Here is a 25,283-nt window from a genome sequence, read left to right as displayed (position 1 = left end):
TACAATTCTCACGTGAATACTGGAATCTTAACAAGTACCAAAAGCTGTTCAAAATACCCTTTATTTACCATTTGCATTACTAAACGCCAGCAAATCCATGAGATAGCAAAAAACTGATCCGATATATCGATATTGATATATCGAATATCGAAGTTAAAACTATCAATATATTGATTAATCAAAATATCGCCTAACACTATGCCCAAGAGTGTTAGGACTATGCCCAAGAGACTTTAGTGGTTCATTTTTTTACCGGTTTCAAGTTTTCCATTTTTTTTACCGCTTTTTTACCGGGTCGTGAACCGAATTTTTATTTACCGGTTCTCAAATATAGTACAAGGATTTCAAGTCAGTTTCACAATCCTGAAGTAGTTACTACACGATCAAAGTTTTCTATGTGTCATGTTCGCCCTAGAGCCTGGAATAGTTTACCCGAATATTGTACAGGAATCAAACCCAATTTAGTTCCAAGGGTTGCTGGAAGACCAGTGTTTTAAGATTTTTAAAAAGGATGGGTGATGAGTTATCTGGTTTCTTTATTTATCATATTAATAAAATTGTTGATTTTTTCTTTGTTTGATAGATTGATGATGGGAGGTACCAAATTGTTTTTTTTTTTGTTTTTTTTTTTGTCATTTTTTTTTTTTTTTTTGGTGGGTGATTGTCGTCACCTTTCATAAGTTGATTTATATTTAGGCGTAGTGGAGTGATTATTTACTCAAACAAGCATTGCTCCAGGTTATGCTATGTTTTATTAATTAGTAAACCCTTTTTTCTAAAAAAAAGTAAGGACAAAAATCAGACTTAATGTTTAAAGTATATTGATTATAATTTCAGGATATATTTGGCAGGATTTTATTTTTCAATATTTTAATGATGAAAAAAATAAACTGTTTAAAATGTAGATTTAATCAGTGCAGCACAAATTATGCTTATGCTATTATAGGGTTTAGGAGGGGGGCTGTTAGCTCCATTATATCTTTAGTTGTAATTTCTATTGGTTTTAGGTTTTACTTCATTTATGATTTTGGTTTATTTTCTTCTCAGGATTCATTTATTCATCCTGACAGTATAAGTTATCTTTACGTGATTAGTCAAATTAATTTCTGCTCAGTTTTGATTTTACCCCTTCATTCATAGTGTTTTTGTTGGTTTTAAGTTTAAATTATCATAGTATTAATGTATACTTGTTTTAAATGTTATATGACTCCTATTTTTGCTATATCCTATTGAATATATTCACTATCCTTGAATAAAACTCTACTTCAAGCCACTGACTGTATTATTTTTTCTGGATTAGCCAAGACTTAGTACTGGAAGTCAGAAATAAAAATATCTTTCCATTGCTAATATATTCAAACTACTGCATCTTTAACTTAAGATATTTGTGGCATCAGAACAAATAATTGTAAGTTTTATTTAAGCATTGCTAATCTGAAGCGTATTCAGAAAACAAGCTATATTTGACCATACATACGATATACTATGCCATAAATTATAGCCTAATCTATCTGTACTTTTATAATCTATCTGTAAGCGATTGTAATCTATCTCTCCTAATAGAAGAGATACGGACTAATATTGCGAGATGAGGGCATATTATCTGACGTTGTAAATCGAAAAAGCCAAATTTCTTTTTTTTAAATTCATTTGTCTTCGTTAAAATTTTCTTGTTTCTGTCTAGAAGTAACTTTAAAGCCAGTTGATAAAAAGTAGGCCTATCTGTATTTTTCCAAATTTAAGTTTAGAAATGATAATTTTTTCCCTTTGCGGGTCCCAATTTGCCAGAGGCATTTGCTTTTACTTTATCTTCTTTATTTTCTTAGAGACTGGGGCTGGTTTCAAAATTTATCAAGGACAACAAGTTTTTCATCCATTAATGGAACCCTCCAACCCATAATATCTGGTCCCCTTAGCCTGACTTCATTCTTAAAGAGTTTCGAAAAAATCTAAAAAAAAGTTTTTTGGACATTTCTACGTTGGCCAGCCCCCAAGCTCAATAGCTAAACAGTAGGGGCCCCCTGGACTGGAAAGGTAGAGGCGTAGTGCTTTTGAAATTAAATAAAAAAAATGTTTAACGTGAATGTAAGCAGCAACACTAACACTTAAAATTTACATAAATTACTTCGTATATAAAGGAGGAGGGGAGCAATTCCATGCTCTTCACGCTAAGAATTTTATTACTTTATTATTCTAAGCTTCTTCTATAAATTAAACGGTCACTGTGTTTCATGAGACATTCTTATAGAACTAGGACAAAAAGCAAACTTCAGCGTTTTTTTTCTGAGCTATTACGGAAAGGGCCACCTCCTTACATACGGGATAATTTTTGCTCGTCTGAACGTTTGATGTTGTTCTATACCTTCAGTTAAAAAAAATGTTTTATTTAGTTTGGTTTATGATCGTTTTTCAACTACTGCCGGGAAATATTTCATGGAAAATTTACCTCCTCACGAAAAATTCCTCTGTGGAAGGCTCTTCCCGCGTACAATCTCTCAGGAAATTCCCACCTGACTATCCTATCTTTGGTGAAAATTCCCCCAAAAAATTTATATTCGGACAATGCCACCTGAAAAATTATGCTTAACCAATTCCCCTGCAATAGATCCACATGTAAAACTGAGTTGCAGGATAAAAACTAAGACAAATGAAAAGAATTTCATGTAAAAATTCCGAAAAATTTCCCTATTTTAAATATCCCATGGAAATTTCACCCCTAGAAACTACCCTCCCCACAAAAAAATTCTCCCCGTGGAAAACCCTCTTTGCAGGAAATCCCCCTAAAAATGTCTGTATAGGCCTACATCCTAATAACAATTACGGTAAGTAAAGAATGGACGACTTTCATAGCTTACAGCCCTTTTCCCAGAGGCTTTGTAGGGTCATGTCATCTACAGGGGCATATTTACTGGACTTTTCAACTATACTGAACAAAATGGCTACCTCAAAATTTTGGTCAAAAGACTTTGGGGGGAAAGGGTTATGGCAGGGGGGCTAGTTTCCCCTAGTGCTTTTGGTCAAATAAAAAAGGAACTATAACTTTTGGCCTCCGTTCGAACAAGCCCTCTTCTAATCTCTTTGGACCATTGATTTGATACGATCACCCCTGGAAAAAAAACACTCATGCGTGTTCTTTCTTTGGGCAAAAAATACAAAATTCCACATTTTTGCAGATAGGAGCTTGAAACCTCTACAGTACGGCTTTTAGATACGCTCTATGTAACATTGTGATTTTCAGTAAGATTCCTTGAATTTTTGGGGGTTCCCGCTTCTCAATTTTATCCAGGCTCGTAGCTTTTGAAGGGTAACATTAAATTTAATCTATTTTGTTTCAAGATAAAAATCTAATGCTTTTGGCGTATTTATTGCTATCAAATTGTGGTTTTTAGAGTTTCTGTTAATATTGGGCCGAGTCGCTTGTTACTTATAGTTTTTTATCAAGAACTGTTTCAAGCAAGTTTTTTGGCGCTTTTTCAGGTATCCAATGTTATTATTCTATTGTTTCTTGTGTTTTCAGGTCCTCTTTGCCCTTGCGCTAAAGTGTTTAATTTATGAGATGACTAGAAAAAGGTTTTCGGCTCCTTTGTCCTTTTTTTCGAGAGTTTGGAGCCCTTAACCATTTTTTATATTATGCTTCTTTCAGCCCCGGAGCTTGCAGTTGCAAGCATCAAAATGATTTAGGACATCAAATTTTTCGGCGCACTTCAAAGGTGCCTAGTTCCCCCAGCCCAATAAAACAAAATCTTTGTTCCTTTTGGGTCAGGCAACGATCCTTGGAAATTTGAGAAAATTGGAAAAAACCGACCCTTTTGGAACCAAACTTTAAGGAGAAGGTATATGTCTTCAAATAAAAGTTTCTTGGGCAAAAGGGTCCAATTGACCGGCTCCAATCTCTGTAGGAAAAATAATCATTAATCCTTGTTTAAGTCGTATTTTCTGACGAGATAATATTTTTTTTTATTTTGTTGGTGAATTGAGGTAACCTTAACTCAATACCTTCCTGATAAAAAATTACGTCTATTTAAAATTTAATTTTTGGCCTTGATTTTATTACTCAAAACCCCAACCTAATTTTTTTTTCGACCTGACACTTCTCTTGAGAGTTAACATACGGGTATTACGTTCATGTCGCTCGGAAAAATTGCCCTTTTGGCACTTTTTTGGGAAACCATCTTTTTTTTGCGCATCCTGGTTCTTTATACCCAAAGGCATGAAGAAGCAATTTCTTAGAAAGTTAAAAAAAATTGGCATTTTTTTTACCCGTTTTGTTCCCCAAAGATAGGAAACGATCAGTTTACAAAGTCGTGAACATGTAAAACAGTTCACAAGTTCCGACGTGCTTTTGCAACCCCTAAAAACGTCTTCACTTCCCAAAAAATTAATTTAACTATCGACCTGGTATCACTGTTGACGTTCAATGAGTTTTTTTTTTCAGGGACATTCGATCAAATTTTACTCCCGATTATATTACACTTCGCTCTGAAATAGAGGTTAATGTAAGTGAAATTTTTTTTATGCTTTTTGATACAGCTTAGCATTAATTTGACTTTTTTTCATAGGTATTCGTAAAAGTAAATGTGACACAATAGTTAGTATAGGATACAAATTGATTATGATAATAGAGGAGAATAGAGTCTCTAAGAAAAGAGTCACTGATGTTTGTTCTAAATTTTATTCTTAATGGAAATACGTTCTGCTTTGCAGCTTATAATTAGGCTGCTTGAAATTTTAAGGGTCATAAGTTTTTAAGAAAATGTCCAAAGTGGTGAAAGGCAAATTTAAATCAACAAAATGCACCAAACACAAAACGAATGGAAGTTAAATTTCATCCAGATATAATATAGAATTTTTACTGTGCCAGAATTACAGAAAGCATCCATCCCACAAAGAATTGGATTTATTTCAGTGATCTATTTTTTCAACGAACCTTTTAATGCTTGTTTGAGTTCCACCTCACTCAGCCGATCCGAATTTATCATCATGGAACTTTGCTTCTATGAAACATCAATCAGACCAATGAAATTTGATTGGAACGGATTGTGCATAGCTAAGGAGCAATTATTAGTTGCCCGAGTTTAAATAGCCTTGCCCCATAGCCTACATATTCTTTCATTTGTTGAATAAAAGGAATTAATGATACATATAAAGAAAGAAAAATAAAAAAAATAAAAAGAAAGAGGTTTTATTTGAATACCTTATTTGATTGCAAGAAATAAAATATAAGTCAATTTTGATATATCTAAAAAGAACCTTAAGCTATCTGAAAACGTAAAGATAAGATAAGATAATATTTTCAAACAGTTCATGGGAACGAACTGTAACTGAGGAGGTATCTGGCTCAATAGTAACCAAAACTCTAAAAAACGGAATTTTGATAAAAGTAGGTACATCATAAAGAATTAGATTTTTATGATGATTTCAAATGTATAAGTTTCACAAAGAAAATAGTAGGAAACCTCAACTAAAAGTAACAGAATCTTAATGAAAATCAAACCATCATATTCAGCGTATGAAAAAACCTTACAGTAGAGGTTTCAAGCTCCTTCTTCTTCGTTGCAAAGCACTTGGAATCCATAATTCGGTGTCCTTCTGGCTTCAAAAATGGTTGACTCTCCTCCATGGCTGGGAGTTCATATTCTTCCAAGAAGAAGAGAAATCTAATTTGTCTTTTTCATATGGGCTAAACAAGGGAAGCGTATGGTCCTGCTACCTTTTCTCAGCAATTTATGAGTAAACTCTGCAGGTACCCCAACGGCTCTTGGTACAGGACCTTCCCCTTCTCCTGCTTGTCGACCCTCCTTCTTACAATTTAGAGGACCTCTCTTATGAAATATCGATGCTTCGAAAGAAGTCAATGATCCTCTTGAATATCCATCTCTCGTCCTGGGCTGGGAGGTCTGCTTCTGGAAACAGGTTAATATTTTCTTGCAATCCCAACTTCTTGGCTTCAGTTCAGAGGATATTGTTGCTGACTTTGGCCATTCAAATAGGATATGCTGCTTAGTCTCTATTGTTGATAAGCATTGGCGACAGAAAGAGCTTGGTTTTTTCCACAAGTGTTCTTCCCTTCTGAGAATCATTGCCTGGCTCTTAATCTTAAGAAATGCCAAGTTATCCCTCCGGTCTTAAAATATGAGCTTCAATGGGCTATCGTGAAGTAATTTGCTATTTCTACCTCTCAGTGCATTCCTATGGGTCATAGATACCGAGTTTTGGCCAATTCCAGAAGACCTCTGGATTGCTGTTTTTGCCAGTTTGTGAACTTTGTCATTAAAACGTATTCTCTGGTGGCTGGGAATGTGTTGGAAAGCTAGTTTTACCCCCTCCTTGGCAAAGGCTATTATCAATTCTCGCAACTGATAGACATATCTGTCAGTAACTTCAAAATGTATTTTTTTTTGATAATTTATAGAGATGATTGGGAGTCTGAGAGTACAACTGCCTTTTCCCTGGGAGGAGGATTTGCGTGGACCACTTTCAGAGCGTCGTATATTGCAGATATTTCAACCGTGAGGACAGAAGAGCCGTCAGGAAGTAGTTTTGAAATGTGGAGGTTTACCGAGGGGATGACTGCCGCCGCAGCTGCTTTATCTGCTTGTATGGAGCCATCTGTATAAATTTCCAGGAACTCGTAAAATTTTGTCACTTTATTTTTTTAGAATTATTTTTCCGCAATTGGCCGGAGACATACATTAACAGGAGTTACCCTCCATGCTGAAGGAAAAGGGAGACAAGGGAAAGATAAATGGTCACTTTGCCAGGTTATGCATTTGGGAACAAAAGTATCCCATGCCCCAATTCTCCGTGAAGATTGAGTACTCATTTCCCCAAATGTTAACGGGTGCACTTGGTGGTCTAAGCCATATACCTGAATCCTTGTAAAATACCTTACTGATATCATTTGGCTCCATTTAACTATCGTAGAAAATCCAGCTAGTTGGCGAACTTTTGCTCCCTCTGAGTGATGCTGAGGCCCTAAAGCAGTTCTAATAGATATATTCTGAAGGGTCCTTATCTTTGCTACGGTGGTTTTACTATAATTGATGTATACTCTCAGTCTCTAATCAATTTTTGATCTGATAAATCTCTTATAAAAAAACAGCAGAACTTTGGGAGAATTTGCCAAGGAGAAGGAAGAAAGTAATCGAAGGATTGTTATTATTTTTACGCAAGATCGTTTTACAGCTTCGACTCGAGCATTCCATGCGAGCCTTTAATCCAAAGTTAATCCTAAAATCACAGGGTTAGCTTCAAGCTGAATTAATGAGCCTTTCATGTAAAGCTGTGGTGCTCGGACATTTCGTTTATTATAAGAAATTGCTGCTTTCATTTTAATGGCTGTAATGAAAGGGACAGCGTTTCTGAGAAAGCTTCTAGTTCAAGTATGACTTTTTGTAGATTAGTCTCCAATTCTTCAATTGAGCGTCCACATTCCCAAATAGTGACATCATCCGCATACTCCATTTTGAATATTGTTATTTCCCAAAAATATCTGATCAAAATTTTGAGATAGCAATTTTGTTTAGTATAGTTAAAAGATCAAATAAATATGTCTTTAGGGGTAAAATGACCCCCATAGTCCGTGGGGAGAGGTCTTTAAGTAATAACATCTGCCTATTGTTTACGTATAGTATTCGTTTTTGGGAAGTACACAGACATTTCTCCGGGGGGAGGGGATTTTTTGCTTGAGGTGGATATCTATTGGGAGAGTCTTCCTTGGGGATAAAAATTCCTGGGGGGGGGGTTGAATTTTCCAGGAAAAATTTTACACTGGGAGGATTTGACAGAATTCTTATACGAAATTTTTATTAACTGACATACATTATCTTTGTCAAGTCAATTTTGTATGTGGAGATGTTCCGGGGAATTATCCGGGGGCTATCTTCTGCGTATTTTGATTTCCCGACAAAAATTCTTAGTAAGGGGGCATTTCTCGAGTGTTTGAGGAACCATTTGGAGATTAAAGACTTTTTCAAATAAAAGTATGCAAAGGATCATTTTTCCAGCTGAATCGTCTGCAAGAAATTTCACGGGAAGGAGAATTTTCAGCGAGGATGGAACTTTCTGAAGAAGAATTGGCGGGGGGGGGGATTTACTTTACGTTGGATAACATTTTCCCGGAGGATTTTCTCTTGAGGGTTAGGGGATATATTTCATGGAGGCTGAGCCAGATTTACCAGCATTATTTGAAAAACGAAGAGAAATTTCCCAAAGTCACCTGATCCAAATTTTAAGATAGCCATTTTGTTCAGCATGGTCGAAAATATGATAACTATGTCTTTTAGGGTGACTTAATCACCCAAAGTCCCCGGAGGGAGGGCTGAAACTTATGAAATTTACCAAATGTTAACATATATTATTGGTTATTGGGAAGTATACAGACGTTTTCAGGGGGGATTTTTTCTGATAGTGGGGTGGGGAGTTGGTCGGGGTTTATGTGGGAGGGTCTTTCCATGAAGGAAGTTTTCATGGGAGAAGGGACATTCCTATGAAGGGGGCGCCAGATTTCCCAGCATTATTTATAAAAAGATCAGAAATCATACATAAAATAAACAAGTTTTTTAACTGAAAGTATGAAACAACATCAAAGCTTAAAACGACAGAAAACATTACGTATATGATTGGGTTCACCCCCTAGTCAATACCTCGCTCTTTAAGCCAAAGATGGATTAGTACTTTCATAAGAACTATTTATTCTAATTAACGGCATTTGTGATTAAACGGTCACTTTTAAAGAATTGGAACAAATTCGAACTTTAGCTTAAAGAGCAAGGTATTGACTAGGGGGAGAACCCTGTAATATACGTATTAAAAATATATGAATATAGAAGTTCGTTACGTAAGTTAATTCGTAAGTTATGTATATTTATTACTAATAAAAACGTTCGTAAATAAAATTAAACAGGTTTCGAGAAAGCCATTTAGCCACATAAAAGTAAAATTAATATTCAAATTTGTTTCAATTATTCATGTACGGTGAGCGAAAATCAAAACCTGCATTAATTCAAAAAAGTTCAAAAATTAAATTAAAAAAACAAGTTTTTTTAACTGAAAGTAAGGAGCGACATTAAAACTTAAAACGAACAGAAACTATTCGGTGCATGAAAGGGGCTGCCCCCTCCTCAACGCCTTGCTCTTTTCGCTAAAGTTTGACTTTCTCACAACTCTATTTTTTTTAAACAATGAAAAACTTTAGCGTAAAGAGCGAGGCGTTGAGGAGGGGACAGCCCCTTTCATGCACGGAATAATTTCTGTTCGTTTTAAGTTTTAACTTCGTTCCTTACTTTCAGTTAAAAAAAAAAAAAATTAATTTAGTTATCTTATAGGTCTGGAGCTGATTGTATATTTTAATTTGTAGGTTCCTCTCAAACGATTTTTATTTTTTAAAGAAGCTGTAAATATACAATATGAACTAATTCATGACAAGAAAGAAATTGATATGGTCATAATTTCCCCTGGTGTGAGGGTAGTCAGTGACAAAAAAGAAGGGGACAAGGACAACACAGACTCTTTGAACGATCTTCCAAGGGATGTTCAAGGGATGATAAAGGTTAATACCACCCATACTTCCGTAACAAACGATGTAGCAGGAGATAATCCATCCCGAATTCCTTTGATTTTACTTTGGTTGCTGAAGATTTAGACGACGCTCCAATAAGCCGTCGCTGGAAAACGGCCCCAACAGTAATTTAGGGACAGTTTTCAGAACTATAAAAAATGTGTTCCCTATATAAGAAAATAGTTCTAGGGTTTCACCGTAAGTTCAAAAAAATATTTGACACCATAAATCTTTAAGTTAGAACCCTATTTTACTGCACTAAAGAAACCACCGCAAAATTTTACCGGTAACTGGTCTTGGACGTTAATGAATTAAGATCACTTGATGTTTTAGGGGTATTTCTTCCGTTTTTCGAAAACTGGGCAAATTTTTTTCGGCTCTAAAGTTTTGATGGATAACATTAAACTGGACGAATTTTATATATTTTGAACCAGCATCAAAATTTGATTCTTCTGATGTATCTATCGTTATCAAGGCACTGTTTTTTTAAGAGTTTTGGACATTATTGAGCCACATTACTCCTTAATTAAAAAACTAGTTTTTTTAACTGAAAGTAAAGGAACAACATTAATTCTGGAATCTAGCAGAAACTATTACGTATTTGATGGGCGTTTCCTCCTCCTTAATACCCCGCTCTTTACGCTAAAGTTTGACTTTTTGTTCCAATCATTTAAGAATGACTCCTTAAACACAAGGGCCGTTTAATTGGAATAAAAAGCTTTTTAAATTTAGAAAAAACTTCAGCGTAAAGAGCGAGGCACTGAGGAGGGGGCAATCCCTCATATATAAATAATACTTTATGTTCGTGTTAAGTTTTAATATTTCTCTTTACTTTCAGTTAAAAAAAACTTGTTTTTTGTTTTCAATGTAGTCCAAAAGGGGAAAAACCAAACGTAAAGTTTGAAGTGCAAGAGTTTCGAAGTATAACTTGAATTTTTCAGTCTTTACAAAGATGCTTAGATTGTCAAGATGCTTAGATCCGTGACGGCTGATGCAATTAAGATATTAGGAAAATATCACAAGATATGTTTACAAAACCAAAAATTCAAACGAAAAAATACATGACACTGATTGTTGAAAATTCAAGTCTAACTTGAATTTTTGAATTTTTCAGTCTTTACAAAAATGCTTAGATTGTCAAGTCCTCGTTTAAAAGACGTGAACATAATTATGTAGCATCCAGCCGTTTTTCTGGACGATTGTCCGTGACGTGACGGCTCCGTGACGGCTAAGGCAATTAAGATGTTAGGAAAATATCACAAGATATGTTTACAAAACCAAAAATTCAAAGGAAAAAATACATGACACTGATCGTCGAAAATTCAAGTCTAACTTGAATTTTTGAATTTTTGAGTCTTCGCAAAAATGCTGAGATTGTCAAGCCCTCGTTTAAAAGACTTGAACAGAATTATGTATCATCCAGCCCTTTTGCTGGACGATTGTTCGTGACATGACGGCTCCGTGACGTATAAGGCAATTAAGATATTAGGATATTATCACAGGTATGTTTACAAAACCGAAAATTCAAACGACAAAACACATGACACTGATTGTCAAAAATTCAAGTCTAACTTGAATTTTTGAATTTTTCAGTCTTCACAAAAATACTTAGATTGTCAAGTCCTCTTTTAAAAGACTGGAACATAATTATGTAGCATCCAGCCGTTTTGCTGGATGATTGTCCATGACCTGTCGGCTCCATGACGTCTAAGGCAATTAAGATATTAGGAAAATATCACAAGATATGTTTACAAAACCAAAAATTCAAACGAAAAAATACATGACACTGATCGTCGAAAATTCAAGTCTAACTTGAATTTTAAAATTTTTCAGTCTTCACAAAATTGCTTAGATTGTCAAGTCCTCGTTTAAAACACTTGAACATAATTATGTAGCATCCAGCCATTTTGCTGGACGATTGTCCGTGACGTGACGGCTCCGTGACGGCTAAGGTAATTAAGATGTTAGGAAAATATCACAAGATATGTTTACAAAACCAAAAATTCAAAGGAAAAAATACATGACACTGATCGTCGAAAATTCAAGTCTAACTTGAATTTTTGAATTTTTGAGTCTTCGCAAAAATGCTGAGATTGTCAAGCCCTCGTTTAAAAGACTTGAACAGAATTATGTATCATCCAGCCGTTTTGTTGGACGATTGTTCGTGACATGACGGCTCCGTGAAGGCTAAGGCAACGAAGATATTAGGAAAATATCACAGGTATGTTTACAAAACCGAAAATTCAAACGACAAAATACATGAGACTGATTGTCAAAAATTTAAGTCTAACTTGAATTTTTGAATTTTTCAGTCTTCACAAAAATGCTTAGATTGTCAAGTCCTCGTTTAAAAGACTTGAACATAATTATGTAGCATCCACCCGTTTTGCTGGATGATTTTCCATGATGTGTCGGCTTCGTGACGTCTAAGGCAATTAAGATATTAGGAAAATATCACAAGATATATTTACAAAACCGAAAGTTCAAACGACAAAATACATGACACTGATCGTCGAAAATTCAAGTCTAATTTGATGATTGTCCGTGACGTGTCGGCTCCGTGACGTCTAAGGCTATTAAGATATTAGGAAAATATCACAAGATATGTTTACAAAACCCAAAATTCAAACGACAAAGTACATGACACTGATCGTCGAAAATTCAAATCTAACTTGAATTTTTGAATTTTTCAGTCTTCACAAAAATGCTTAGATTGTCAATTCCTCGTTTAAAAGACTTGAACATAATTATGTAGCATCCAGCCGTTTTGCTGGATGATTGTCCGTGACGTGTCGGCTCCGTGACGTCTAAGGCAATTAAGATATTAGGAAAATATCACAAGATATGTTTACAAAACCAAAAATTCAAACGAAAAAATACATGACACTGATCGTCGAAAATTCAAGTCTAACTTGAATTTTAAAATTTTTCAGTCTTCACAAAAATGCTTAGATTATCAATTCCTCGATTAAAAGACTTGAAAATAATTATGTAGCATCCAGCCGTTTTGCTGGATGATTGTCCGTGACGTGTCGGCTCCGTGACGTCTAAGGCAATTAAGATATTAGGATATTATCACAGGTATGTTTACAAAACCGAAAATTCAAACGACAAAACACATGACACTGATTGTCAAAAATTCAAGTCTAACTTGAATTTTTGAATTTTTCAGTCTTCACAAAAATACTTAGATTGTCAAGTCCTCGATTAAAAGACTGGAACATAATTATGTAGCATCCAGCCGTTTTGCTGGATGATTGTCAATGACCTGTCGGCTCCATGACGTCTAAGGCAATTAAGATATTAGGAAAATATCACGAGATATGTTTACAAAACCAAAAATTCAAACGAAAAAATACATGACACTGATCGTCGAAAATTCAAGTCTAACTTGAATTTTAAAATTTTTCAGTCTTCACAAAATTGCTTAGATTGTCAAGTCCTCGTTTAAAACACTTGAACATAATTATGTAGCATCCAGCCGTTTTGCTGGACGATTGTCCGTGACGTGACGGCTCCGTGATGGCTAAGGCAATTAAGATGTTAGGAAAATATCACACGATATGTTTACAAAACCAAAAATTCAAAGGAAAAAATACATGACACTGATCGTCGAAAATTCAAGTCTAACTTGAATTTTTGAAATTTTGAGTCTTCGCAAAAATGCTGAGATTGTCAAGCCCTCGTTTAAAAGACTTGAACAGAATTATGTATCATCCAGCCGTTTTGCTGGACGATTGTTCGTGACATGACGGCTCCGTGAAGGCTAAGGCAACGAAGATATTAGGAAAATATCACAGGTATGTTTACAGAACCGAAAATTCAAACGACAAAATACATGAGACTGATTGTCAAAAATTTAAGTCTAACTTGAATTTTTGAATTTTTCAGTCTTCACAAAAATGCTTAGATTGTCAAGTCCTCGTTTAAAAGACTTGAACATAATTATGTAGCATCCACCCGTTTTGCTGGATGATTTTCCATGATGTGTCGGCTTCGTGACGTCTAAGGCAATTAAGATATTAGGAAAATATCACAAGATATATTTACAAAACCGAAAGTTCAAACGACAAAATACATGACACTGATCGTCGAAAATTCAAGTCTAATTTGAATTTTTGAATTTTTCAGTCTTCACAAAAATGCTTAGATTGTCAAGTCCTCGTTTAAAAGACTTGAACATAATTATGTAGCATCCAGCCGTTTTGCTGGATGATTGTCCGTGACGTGTCGGCTCAGTGACGTCTAAGGCAATTAAGATATTAGGAAAATATCACAAGATATGTTTACAAAACCTAAAATTCAAACGACAAAATACATGACACTGATCGTCGAAAATTTAAGTCTGACTTGAATATTCGAATTTTTCAGTCTTCACGAAAATGCTTAGATTGTCAAGATGCTTAGATCCGTGACGGCTGATGCAATTAAGATATTAGGAAAATATCACAAGATATGTTTACAAAACCCAAAATTCAAACGACAAAATACATGACACTGATCGTCGAAAATTTAAGTCTAACAGGAATTTTTAAATTTTTCAGTCTTCAGAAAAATGCTTAGATTGTCAAGTCCTCGTTTAAAAGACATGAACATAAATATGTAGCATCCAGCCGTTTTGCTGGACGATTGTCCGTGACGTGACGGCTCCGTGACGGCTAAGGTAATTAAGATGTTAGGAAAATATCACAAGATATGTTTACAAAACCAAAAATTCAAAGGAAAAAATACATGACACTGATCGTCGAAAATTCAAGTCTAACTTGAATTTTTGAATTTTTGAGTCTTCGCAAAAATGCTGAGATTGTCAAGTCCTCGTTTAAAACACTTGAACATAATTATGTATCATCCAGCCGTTTTGATGGACGATTGTTCGTGACATGACGGCTCCGTGAAGGCTAAGGCAACGAAGATATTAGGAAAATATCACAGGTATGTTTACAAAACCGAAAATTCAAACGACAAAATACATGAGACTGATTGTCAAAAATTTAAGTCTAACTTGAATTTTTGAATTTTTCAGTCTTCACAAAAATGCTTAGATTGTCAAGTCCTCGTTTAAAAGACTTGAACATAATTATGTAGCATCCACCCGTTTTGCTGGATGATTTTCCATGATGTGTCGGCTTCGTGACGTCTAAGGCAATTAAGATATTAGGAAAATATCACAAGATATATTTACAAAACCGAAAGTTCAATCGACAAAATACATGACACTGATCGTCGAAAATTCAAGTCTAATTTGATGATTGTCCGTGACGTGTCGGCTCCGTGACGTCTAAGGCTATTAAGATATTAGGAAAATATCACAAGATATGTTTACAAAACCCAAAATTCAAACGACAAAGTACATGACACTGATCGTCGAAAATTCAAATCTAACTTGAATTTTTGAATTTTTCAGTCTTCACAAAAATGCTTAGATTGTCAATTCCTCGTTTAAAAGACTTGAACATAATTATGTAGCATCCAGCCGTTTTGCTGGATGATTGTCCGTGACGTGTCGGCTCCGTGACGTCTAAGGCAATTAAGATATTAGGAAAATATCACAAGATATGTTTACAAAACCAAAAATTCAAAAGAAAAAATACATGACACTGATCGTCGAAAATTCAAGTCTAACTTGAATTTTAAAATTTTTCAGTCTTCACAAAAATGCTTAGATTATCAATTCCTCGATTAAAAGACTTGAACATAATTATGTAGCATCCAGCCGTTTTGCTGGATGATTGTCCGTGACGTGTCGGCTCCGTGACGTCTAAGGCAATTAAGATATTAGGATATTATCACAGGTATGTTTACAAAACCGAAAATTCAAACGACAAAACACATGACACTGATTGTCAAAAATTCAAGTCTAACTTGAATTTTTGAATTTTTCAGTCTTCACAAAAATACTTAGATTGTCAAGTCCTCGTTTAAAAGACTGGAACATAATTATGTAGCATCCAGCCGTTTTGCTGGATGATTGTCAATGACCTGTCGGCTCCATGACGTCTAAGGCAATTAAGATATTAGGAAAATATCACAAGATATGTTTACAAAACCAAAAATTCAAACGAAAAAATACATGACACTGATCGTCGAAAATTCAAGTCTAACTTGAATTTTAAAATTTTTCAGTCTTCACAAAATTGCTTAGATTGTCAAGTCCTCGTTTAAAACACTTGAACATAATTATGTAGCATCCAGCCGTTTTGCTGGACGATTGTCCGTGACGTGACGGCTCCGTGAAGGCTAAGGCAATTAAGATGTTAGGAAAATATCACAAGATATATTTACAAAACCAAAAATACAAAGGAAAAAATACATGACACTGATCGTCGAAAATTCAAGTCTAACTTGAATTTTTGAAATTTTGAGTCTTCGCAAAAATGCTGAGATTGTCAAGCCCTCGTTTAAAAGACTTGAACAGAATTATGTATCATCCAGCCGTTTTGCTGGACGATTGTTCGTGACATGACGGCTCCGTGAAGGCTAAGGCAACGAAGATATTAGGAAAATATCACAGGTATGTTTACAGAACCGAAAATTCAAACGACAAAATACATGAGACTGATTGTCAAAAATTTAAGTCTAACTTGAATTTTTGAATTTTTCAGTCTTCACAAAAATGCTTAGATTGTCAAGTCCTCGTTTAAAAGACTTGAACATAATTATGTAGCATCCACCCGTTTTGCTGGATGATTTTCCATGATGTGTCGGCTTCGTGACGTCTAAGGCAATTAAGATATTAGGAAAATATCACAAGATATATTTACAAAACCGAAAGTTCAAACGACAAAATACATGACACTGATCGTCGAAAATTCAAGTCTAATTTGAATTTTTGAATTTTTCAGTCTTCACAAAAATGCTTAGATTGTCAAGTCCTCGTTTAAAAGACTTGAACATAATTATGTAGCATCCAGCCGTTTTGCTGGATGATTGTCCGTGACGTGTCGGCTCAGTGACGTCTAAGGCAATTAAGATATTAGGAAAATATCACAAGATATGTTTACAAAACCGAAAATTCAAACGACAAAATACATGACACTGATCGTCGAAAATTTAAGTCTGACTTGAATATTCGAATTTTTCAGTCTTCACGAAAATGCTTAGATTGTCAAGATGCTTAGATCCGTGACGGCTGATGCAATTAAGATATTAGGAAAATATCACAAGATATGTTTACAAAACCCAAAATTCAAACGACAAAATACATGACACTGATCGTCGAAAATTTAAGTCTAACAGGAATTTTTAAATTTTTCAGTCTTCAGAAAAATGCTTAGATTGTCAAGTCCTCGTTTAAAAGACATGAACATAAATATGTAGCATCCAGCCGTTTTGCTGGACGATTGTCCGTGACGTGACGGCTCCGTGACGGCTAAGGTAATTAAGATGTTAGGAAAATATCACAAGATATGTTTACAAAACCAAAAATTCAAAGGAAAAAATACATGACACTGATCGTCGAAAATTCAAGTCTAACTTGAATTTTTGAATTTTTGAGTCTTCGCAAAAATGCTGAGATTGTCAAGCCCTCGTTTAAAAGACTTGAACAGAATTATGTATCATCCAGCCGTTTTGCTGGACGATTGTTCGTGACATGACGGCTCCGTGAAGGCTAAGGCAACGAAGATATTAGGAAAATATCACAGGTATGTTTACAAAACCGAAAATTCAAACGACAAAATACATGACACTGATCGTCGAAAATTCAAATCTAACTTGAATTTTTGAATTTTTCAGTCTTCACAAAAATGCTTAGATTGTCAATTCCTCGTTTAAAAGACTTGAACATAATTATGTAGCATCCAGCCGTTTTGCTGGATGATTGTCCGTGACGTGTCGGCTCCGTGACGTCTAAGGCAATTAAGATATTAGGAAAATATCACAAGATATGTTTACAAAACCAAAAATTCAAACGAAAAAATACATGACACTGATCGTCGAAAATTCAAGTCTAACTTGAATTTTAAAATTTTTCAGTCTTCACAAAAATGCTTAGATTATCAATTCCTCGATTAAAAGACTTGAACATAATTATGTAGCATCCAGCCGTTTTGCTGGATGATTGTCCGTGACGTGTCGGCTCCGTGACGTCTAAGGCAATTAAGATATTAGGATATTATCACAGGTATGTTTACAAAACCGAAAATTCAAACGACAAAACACATGGCACTGATTGTCAAAAATTCAAGTCTAACTTGAATTTTTGAATTTTTCAGTCTTCACAAAAATACTTAGATTGTCAAGTCCTCGTTTAAAAGACTGGAACATAATTATGTAGCATCCAGCCGTTTTGCTGGATGATTGTCAATGACCTGTCGGCTCCATGACGTCTAAGGCAATTAAGATATTAGGAAAATATCACAAGATATGTTTACAAAACCAAAAATTCAAACGGAAAAATACATGACACTGGTCGTCGAAAATTCAAGTCTAACTTGAATTTTAAAATTTTTCAGTCTTCACAAAATTGCTTAGATTGTCAAGTCCTCGTTTAAAACACTTGAACATAATTATGTAGCATCCAGCCGTTTTGCTGGACGATTGTCCGTGACGTGACGGCTCCGTGACGGCTAAGGCAATTAAGATGATAGGAAAATATCACAAGATATGTTTACAAAACCAAAAATTCAAAGGAAAAAATATATGACACTGATCGTCGAAAATTCAAGTCTAACTTGAATTTTTGAAATTTTGAGTCTTCGCAAAAATGCTGAGATTGTCAAGCCCTCGTTTAAAAGACTTGAACAGAATTATGTATCATCCAGCCATTTTGCTGGACGATTGTTCGTGACATGACGGCTCCGTGAAGGCTAAGCCAACGAAGATATTAGGAAAATATCACAGGTATGTTTACAAAACCGAAAATTCAAATGACAAAATACATGAGACTGATTGTCAAAAATTTAAGTCTAACTTGAATTTTTGAATTTTTCAGTCTTCACAAAAATGCTTAGATTGTCAAGTCCTCGTTTAAAAGACTTGAACATAATTATGTAGCATCCACCCGTTTTGCTGGATGATTTTCCATGATGTGTCGGCTTCGTGACGTCTAAGGCAATTAAGATATTAGGAAAATATCACAAGATATATTTACAAAACCGAAAGTTCAAACGACAAAATACATGACACTGATCGTCGAAAATTCAAGTCTAATTTGAATTTTTGAATTTTTCAGTCTTCACAAAAATGCTTAGATTGTCAAGTCCTCGTTTAAAAGACTTGAACATAATTATGTAGCATCCAGCCGTTTTGCTGGATGATTGTCCGTGACGTGTCGGCTCAGTGACGTCTAAGGCAATTAAGATATTAGGAAAATATCACAAGATATGTTTACAAAACCAAAAATTTAAACGAAAAAATACATGACACTGATCGTCGAAAATTCAAATCTAACTTGAATTTTAAAGTTTTTCAATCTTCACAAAAATGCTTAGATTGTCAAGTCCTCGTTTAAAAGACTTGAATATGATTATGTAGCATCCAGCCGTTTCGCTGGACGATTGTCCGTGACGTGACGGCTCCATGACGGCTAAGGCAATTAAGATATTAGGAAAATATCACAAGATATATTTACAAAACCAAAAATTCAAACGACAAAATATATGACACTGATCGTCGAAAATTCAAGTCTAACTTGAATTTTTGAATTTTTGAGTCTTCACAAAAATGCTTAGATTGGCAAGTCCTCGTTTAAAAGACTTGAAAAGAATTTTGTAGCATCCAGCCGTTTTGCTGGATGATTGTCCGTGACATGACGGCTCCGTGACGGCTAAGGCAATTAAGATATTAGGAAAATATCACAAGATATGTTTACAAAACCGAAAATTCAAACGACAAAATACATGACACTGATCGTCGAAAATTTAAGTCTGACTTGAATATTCGAATTTTTCAGTCTTCACGAAAATGCTTAGATTTTCAAGATGCTTAGATCCGTGACGGCTGATGCAATTAAGATATTAGGAAAATATCACAAGATATGTTTACAAAACCCAAAATTCAAACGACAAAATACATGACACTGATCGTCGAAAATTTAAGTCTAACAGGAATTTTTAAATTTTTCAGTCTTCAGAAAAATGCTTAGATTGTCAAGTCCTCGTTTAAAAGACATGAACATAAATATGTAGCATCCAGCCGTTTTGCTGGACGATTGTCCGTGACGTGACGGCTCCGTGATGGCTAAGGCAATTAAGATATTAGGAAAATATCACAAGATATGTTTACAAAACCAAAAATTCAAACGACAAAATATATGACACTGATCATCAAAAATTTAAGTCTAACAGGAATTTTTAAATTTTTCAGTCTTCAGAAAAATGCTTAGATTGTCAAGTCGTCGTTTAAAAGACTTGAACATAAGTATGTAGAATCCAGCCGTTTCGCTGGATGATTGTCAGTGACGTGACGGCTCCGTGACGGCTAAGGCAATTAAGATGTTAGGAAAATATCACAAGATATGTTTACAAAACCAAAAATTCAAACGAAAAAATACAGGACACTGATTGTTGAAAATTCAAGTCTAACTTGAATTTTTGAATTTTTCAGTCTTCACAAAAATGCTTAGATTGTCAAGTCCTCGTTTAAAAGACATGAACATAAATATGTAGCATCCAGCCGTTTTGCTGGACGATTGTCCGTGACTTGACGGCTCCATGACGGCTAAGGCAATTAAGATATTAGGAAAATATCACAAGATATGTTTACAAAACCAAAAATTCAAACGACAAAATACATGACACCGATCGTCGAAAATTTAAGTCTAACAGGAATTTTTAAATTTTTCAGTCTTAAGAAAAATGCTTAAATTGTCAAGTCCTCGTTTAAATGACTTGAACATAAGTATGTAGCATCCAGCCGTTTCGCTAGATGATTGTCCGTGACGTGGTGGCTCCATGACGGCTAAGGCAATTAAGTTGTTAGGAAAATATCACAAGATATGTTTACAAAACCATAAATTCAAACGAAAAAATACATGACACTGATTGTTGAAAATTCAAGTCTAACTTGAATTTTTGAATTTTTCAGTCTTCACAAAAATGCTTAGATTGTCAAGTCCTCGTTTAAAAGACATGAACATAAATTTGTAGCATCCAGCCGTTTTGCTGGACGATTGTCCGTGACGTGACGGCTCCGTGACGGCTAAGGCAATTAAAATATTAGGAAAATATCACAAGATATGTTTACAAAACCAAAAATTCAAACGACAAAATACATGACACTGATCGTCGAAAATTTAAGTCTAACAGGAATTTTTAAATTTTTCAGTCTTCAGAAAAATGCTTAGATTGTCAAGACCTCGTTTAAAAGACTTGAACATAAGTATGTAGCATCCAGCCGTTTCGCTGGATGATTGTCCGAGACGTGACGGCTCCGTGACGGCTAAGGCAATTAAGATGTTAGGAAAATATCACAAGATATGTTTACAAAACCAAAAATTCAAACGAAAAAATACATGACACTGATTGTTGAAAATTCAAGTCTAACTTGAATTTTTGAATTTTTCAGTCTTCACAAAAATGCTTAGATTGTCAAGTCCTCGTTTAAAAGACATGAACATAAATTTGTAGCATCCAGCCGTTTTGCTGGACGATTGTCCGTGACGTGACGGCTCCGTGACGGCTAAGGCAATTAAAATATTAGGAAAATATCACAAGATATGTTTACAAAACCAAAAATTCAAACGACAAAATACATGACACTGATCGTCGAAAATTTAAGTCTAACAGGAATTTTTAAATTTTTCAGTCTTCAGAAAAATGCTTAGATTGTCAAGACCTCGTTTAAAAGACTTGAACATAAGTATGTAGCATCCAGCCGTTTCGCTGGATGATTGTCCGAGACGTGACGGCTCCGTGACGGCTAAGGCAATTAAGATGTTAGGAAAATATCACAAGATATGTTTACAAAACCAAAAATTCAAACGACAAAATACATGTCACTGATCGTCGAAAATTCATGTCTAGCTTGAATTTTTGAATTTTTGACTCTTTACAAGAATGCTTAGATTGTCAAGTCCTCGTTTAAAAGACTTGAACATAAGTATGTAGCATCCAGCCGTTTAGATGGATGATTGTCCGTGACGTGACAGATCCGTGACGGCTAAGGCAATTAAGATATTAGGAAAATATCAAAAGATATGTTTACAAAACCAAAAATTCAAACGAAAAAATACACGACACTGATCGTCGAAAATTCAAGTCTAACTTGAATTTTAAAGTTTTTCAATCTTCACAAAAATGCTTAGATTGTCAAGTCCTCGTTTAAAAGACTTGAATATAATTATGTAGCATCCAGCCGTTTCGCTGGACGATTGTCCGTGACGTGACGGCTCCGTGACGACTAAGGCAATTAAGATATTAGGATAATATCAAAAGATATGTTTACAAAACCAAAAATTCAAACGACAAAATACATGAAACTGATCGTCGAAAATTCAAGTCTAACTCGAATTTTTGAATTTTTGAGTCTTCACAAAAATGCTTAGATTGTCAAGTCCTCGTTTAAAAGACTTGAAAAGAATTATGTAGCATCCAGCCGTTTTGCTGGACGATTGTCCGTGACCTGACGGCTCCGTGACGACTAAGGCAATTAAGATATTAGGAAAATATCACAAGATATGTTTACAAAACCAAAAATTCAAAGGAAAAAATATATGACACTGATCGTCGAAAATTCAAGTCTAACTTGAATTTTTGAAATTTTGAGTCTTCGCAAAAATGCTGAGATTGTCAAGCCCTCGTTTAAAAGACTTGAACAGAATTATGTATCATCCAGCCGTTTTGCTGGACGATTGTTCGTGACATGACGGCTCCGTGAAGGCTAAGGCAACGAAGATATTAGGAAAATATCACAGGTATGTTTACAAAACCGAAAATTCAAATGACAAAATACATGAGACTGATTGTCAAAAATTTAAGTCTAACTTGAATTTTTGAATTTTTCAGTCTTCACAAAAATGCTTAGATTGTCAAGTCCTCGTTTAAAAGACTTGAACATAATTATGTAGCATCCACCCGTTTTGCTGGATGATTTTCCATGATGTGTCGGCTTCGTGACGTCTAAGGCAATTAAGATATTAGGAAAATATCACAAGATATATTTACAAAACCGAAAGTTCAAACGACAAAATACATGACACTGATCGTCGAAAATTCAAGTCTAATTTGAATTTTTGAATTTTTCAGTCTTCACAAAAATGCTTAGATTGTCAAGTCCTCGTTTAAAAGACTTGAACATAATTATGTAGCATCCAGCCGTTTTGCTGGATGATTGTCCGTGACGTGTCGGCTCAGTGACGTCTAAGGCAATTAAGATATTAGGAAAATATCACAAGATATGTTTACAAAACCAAAAATTTAAACGAAAAAATACATGACACTGATCGTCGAAAATTCAAATCTAACTTGAATTTTAAATTTTTTCAATCTTCACAAAAATGCTTAGATTGTCAAGTCCTCGTTTAAAAGACTTGAATATGATTATGTAGCATCCAGCCGTTTCGCTTGACGATTGTCCGTGACGTGACGGCTCCATGACGGCTAAGGCAATTAAGATATTAGGAAAATATCACAAGATATATTTACAAAACCAAAAATTCAAACGACAAAATATATGACACTGATCGTCGAAAATTCAAGTCTAACTTGAATTTTTGAATTTTTGAGTCTTCACAAAAATGCTTAGATTGGCAAGTCCTCGTTTAAAAGACTTGAAAAGAATTTTGTAGCATCCAGCCGTTTTGCTGGATGATTGTCCGTGACATGACGGCTCCGTGACGGCTAAGGCAATTAAGATATTAGGAAAATATCACAAGATATGTTTACAAAACCGAAAATTCAAACGACAAAATACATGACACTGATCGTCGAAAATTTAAGTCTGACTTGAATATTCGAATTTTTCAGTCTTCACGAAAATGCTTAGATTTTCAAGATGCTTAGATCCGTGACGGCTGATGCAATTAAGATATTAGGAAAATATCACAAGATATGTTTACAAAACCCAAAATTCAAACGACAAAATACATGACACTGATCGTCGAAAATTTAAGTCTAACAGGAATTTTTAAATTTTTCAGTCTTCAGAAAAATGCTTAGATTGTCAAGTCCTCGTTTAAAAGACATGAACATAAATATGTAGCATCCAGCCGTTTTGCTGGAAGATTGTCCGTGACTTGACGGCTCCGTGACGGCTAAGGCAATTAAGATATTAGGAAAATATCACAAGATATGTTTACAAAACCAAAAATTCAAACGACAAAATATATGACACTGATCATCAAAAATTTAAGTCTAACAGGAATTTTTAAATTTTTCAGTCTTCAGAAAAATGCTTAGATTGTCAAGTCGTCGTTTAAAAGACTTGAACATAAGTATGTAGAATCCAGCCGTTTCGCTGGATGATTGTCAGTGACGTGACGGCTCCGTGACGGCTAAGGCAATTAAGATGTTAGGAAAATATCACAAGATATGTTTACAAAACCAAAAATTCAAACGAAAAAATACAGGACACTGATTGTTGAAAATTCAAGTCTAACTTGAATTTTTGAATTTTTCAGTCTTCACAAAAATGCTTAGATTGTCAAGTCCTCGTTTAAAAGACATGAACATAAATATGTAGCATCCAGCCGTTTTGCTGGACGATTGTCCGTGACTTGACGGCTCCATGACGGCTAAGGCAATTAAGATATTAGGAAAATATCACAAGATATGTTTACAAAACCAAAAATTCAAACGACAAAATACATGACACCGATCGTCGAAAATTTAAGTCTAACAGGAATTTTTAAATTTTTCAGTCTTAAGAAAAATGCTTAAATTGTCAAGTCCTCGTTTAAATGACTTGAACATAAGTATGTAGCAACCAGCCGTTTCGCTAGATGATTGTCCGTGACGTGGTGGCTCCATGACGGCTAAGGCAATTAAGTTGTTAGGAAAATATCACAAGATATGTTTACAAAACCATAAATTCAAACGAAAAAATACATGACACTGATTGTTGAAAATTCAAGTCTAACTTGAATTTTTGAATTTTTCAGTCTTCACAAAAATGCTTAGATTGTCAAGTCCTCGTTTAAAAGACATGAACATAAATTTGTAGCATCCAGCCGTTTTGCTGGACGATTGTCCGTGACGTGACGGCTCCGTGACGGCTAAGGCAATTAAAATATTAGGAAAATATCACAAGATATGTTTACAAAACCAAAAATTCAAACGACAAAATACATGACACTGATCGTCGAAAATTTAAGTCTAACAGGAATTTTTAAATTTTTCAGTCTTCAGAAAAATGCTTAGATTGTCAAGACCTCGTTTAAAAGACTTGAACATAAGTATGTAGCATCCAGCCGTTTCGCTGGATGATTGTCCGAGACGTGACGGCTCCGTGACGGCTAAGGCAATTAAGATGTTAGGAAAATATCACAAGATATGTTTACAAAACCAAAAATTCAAACGAAAAAATACATGACACTGATTGTTGAAAATTCAAGTCTAACTTGAATTTTTGAATTTTTCAGTCTTCACAAAAATGCTTAGATTGTCAAGTCCTCGTTTAAAAGACATGAACATAAATTTGTAGCATCCAGCCGTTTTGCTGGACGATTGTCCGTGACGTGACGGCTCCGTGACGGCTAAGGCAATTAAAATATTAGGAAAATATCACAAGATATGTTTACAAAACCAAAAATTCAAACGACAAAATACATGACACTGATCGTCGAAAA

The 25,283-nt window shown here is 34.8% G+C and overlaps 1 protein-coding gene across 1 annotated transcript in view; it reads left to right on the top strand.

Moving 5' to 3' along the window:
- Positions 1-25,283, top strand: part of LOC148953443 (uncharacterized) — a gene marked incomplete at its 5' end in the record, with an annotated part of 221,137 nt that overhangs the window by 51,886 nt on the left and 143,968 nt on the right. The window contains one exon of the mRNA XM_089087962.1: positions 4,436-4,496. Within this exon, the coding sequence (XP_088944088.1) occupies positions 4,436-4,496 (61 nt within the window). The remainder of the gene's footprint in view (positions 1-4,435; positions 4,497-25,283) is intronic.

This window comes from Artemia sp. Qi Xiang Cuo, chromosome 4, assembly GCF_049724085.1.
Source record: "Artemia sp. Qi Xiang Cuo chromosome 4, ASM4972408v1, whole genome shotgun sequence".
NCBI lineage: Eukaryota > Metazoa > Arthropoda > Branchiopoda > Anostraca > Artemiidae > Artemia > Artemia sp. Qi Xiang Cuo.
Note: the sequence above shows the minus strand (reverse complement) of the source record. Positions and strands in the feature narration are given on the sequence as shown.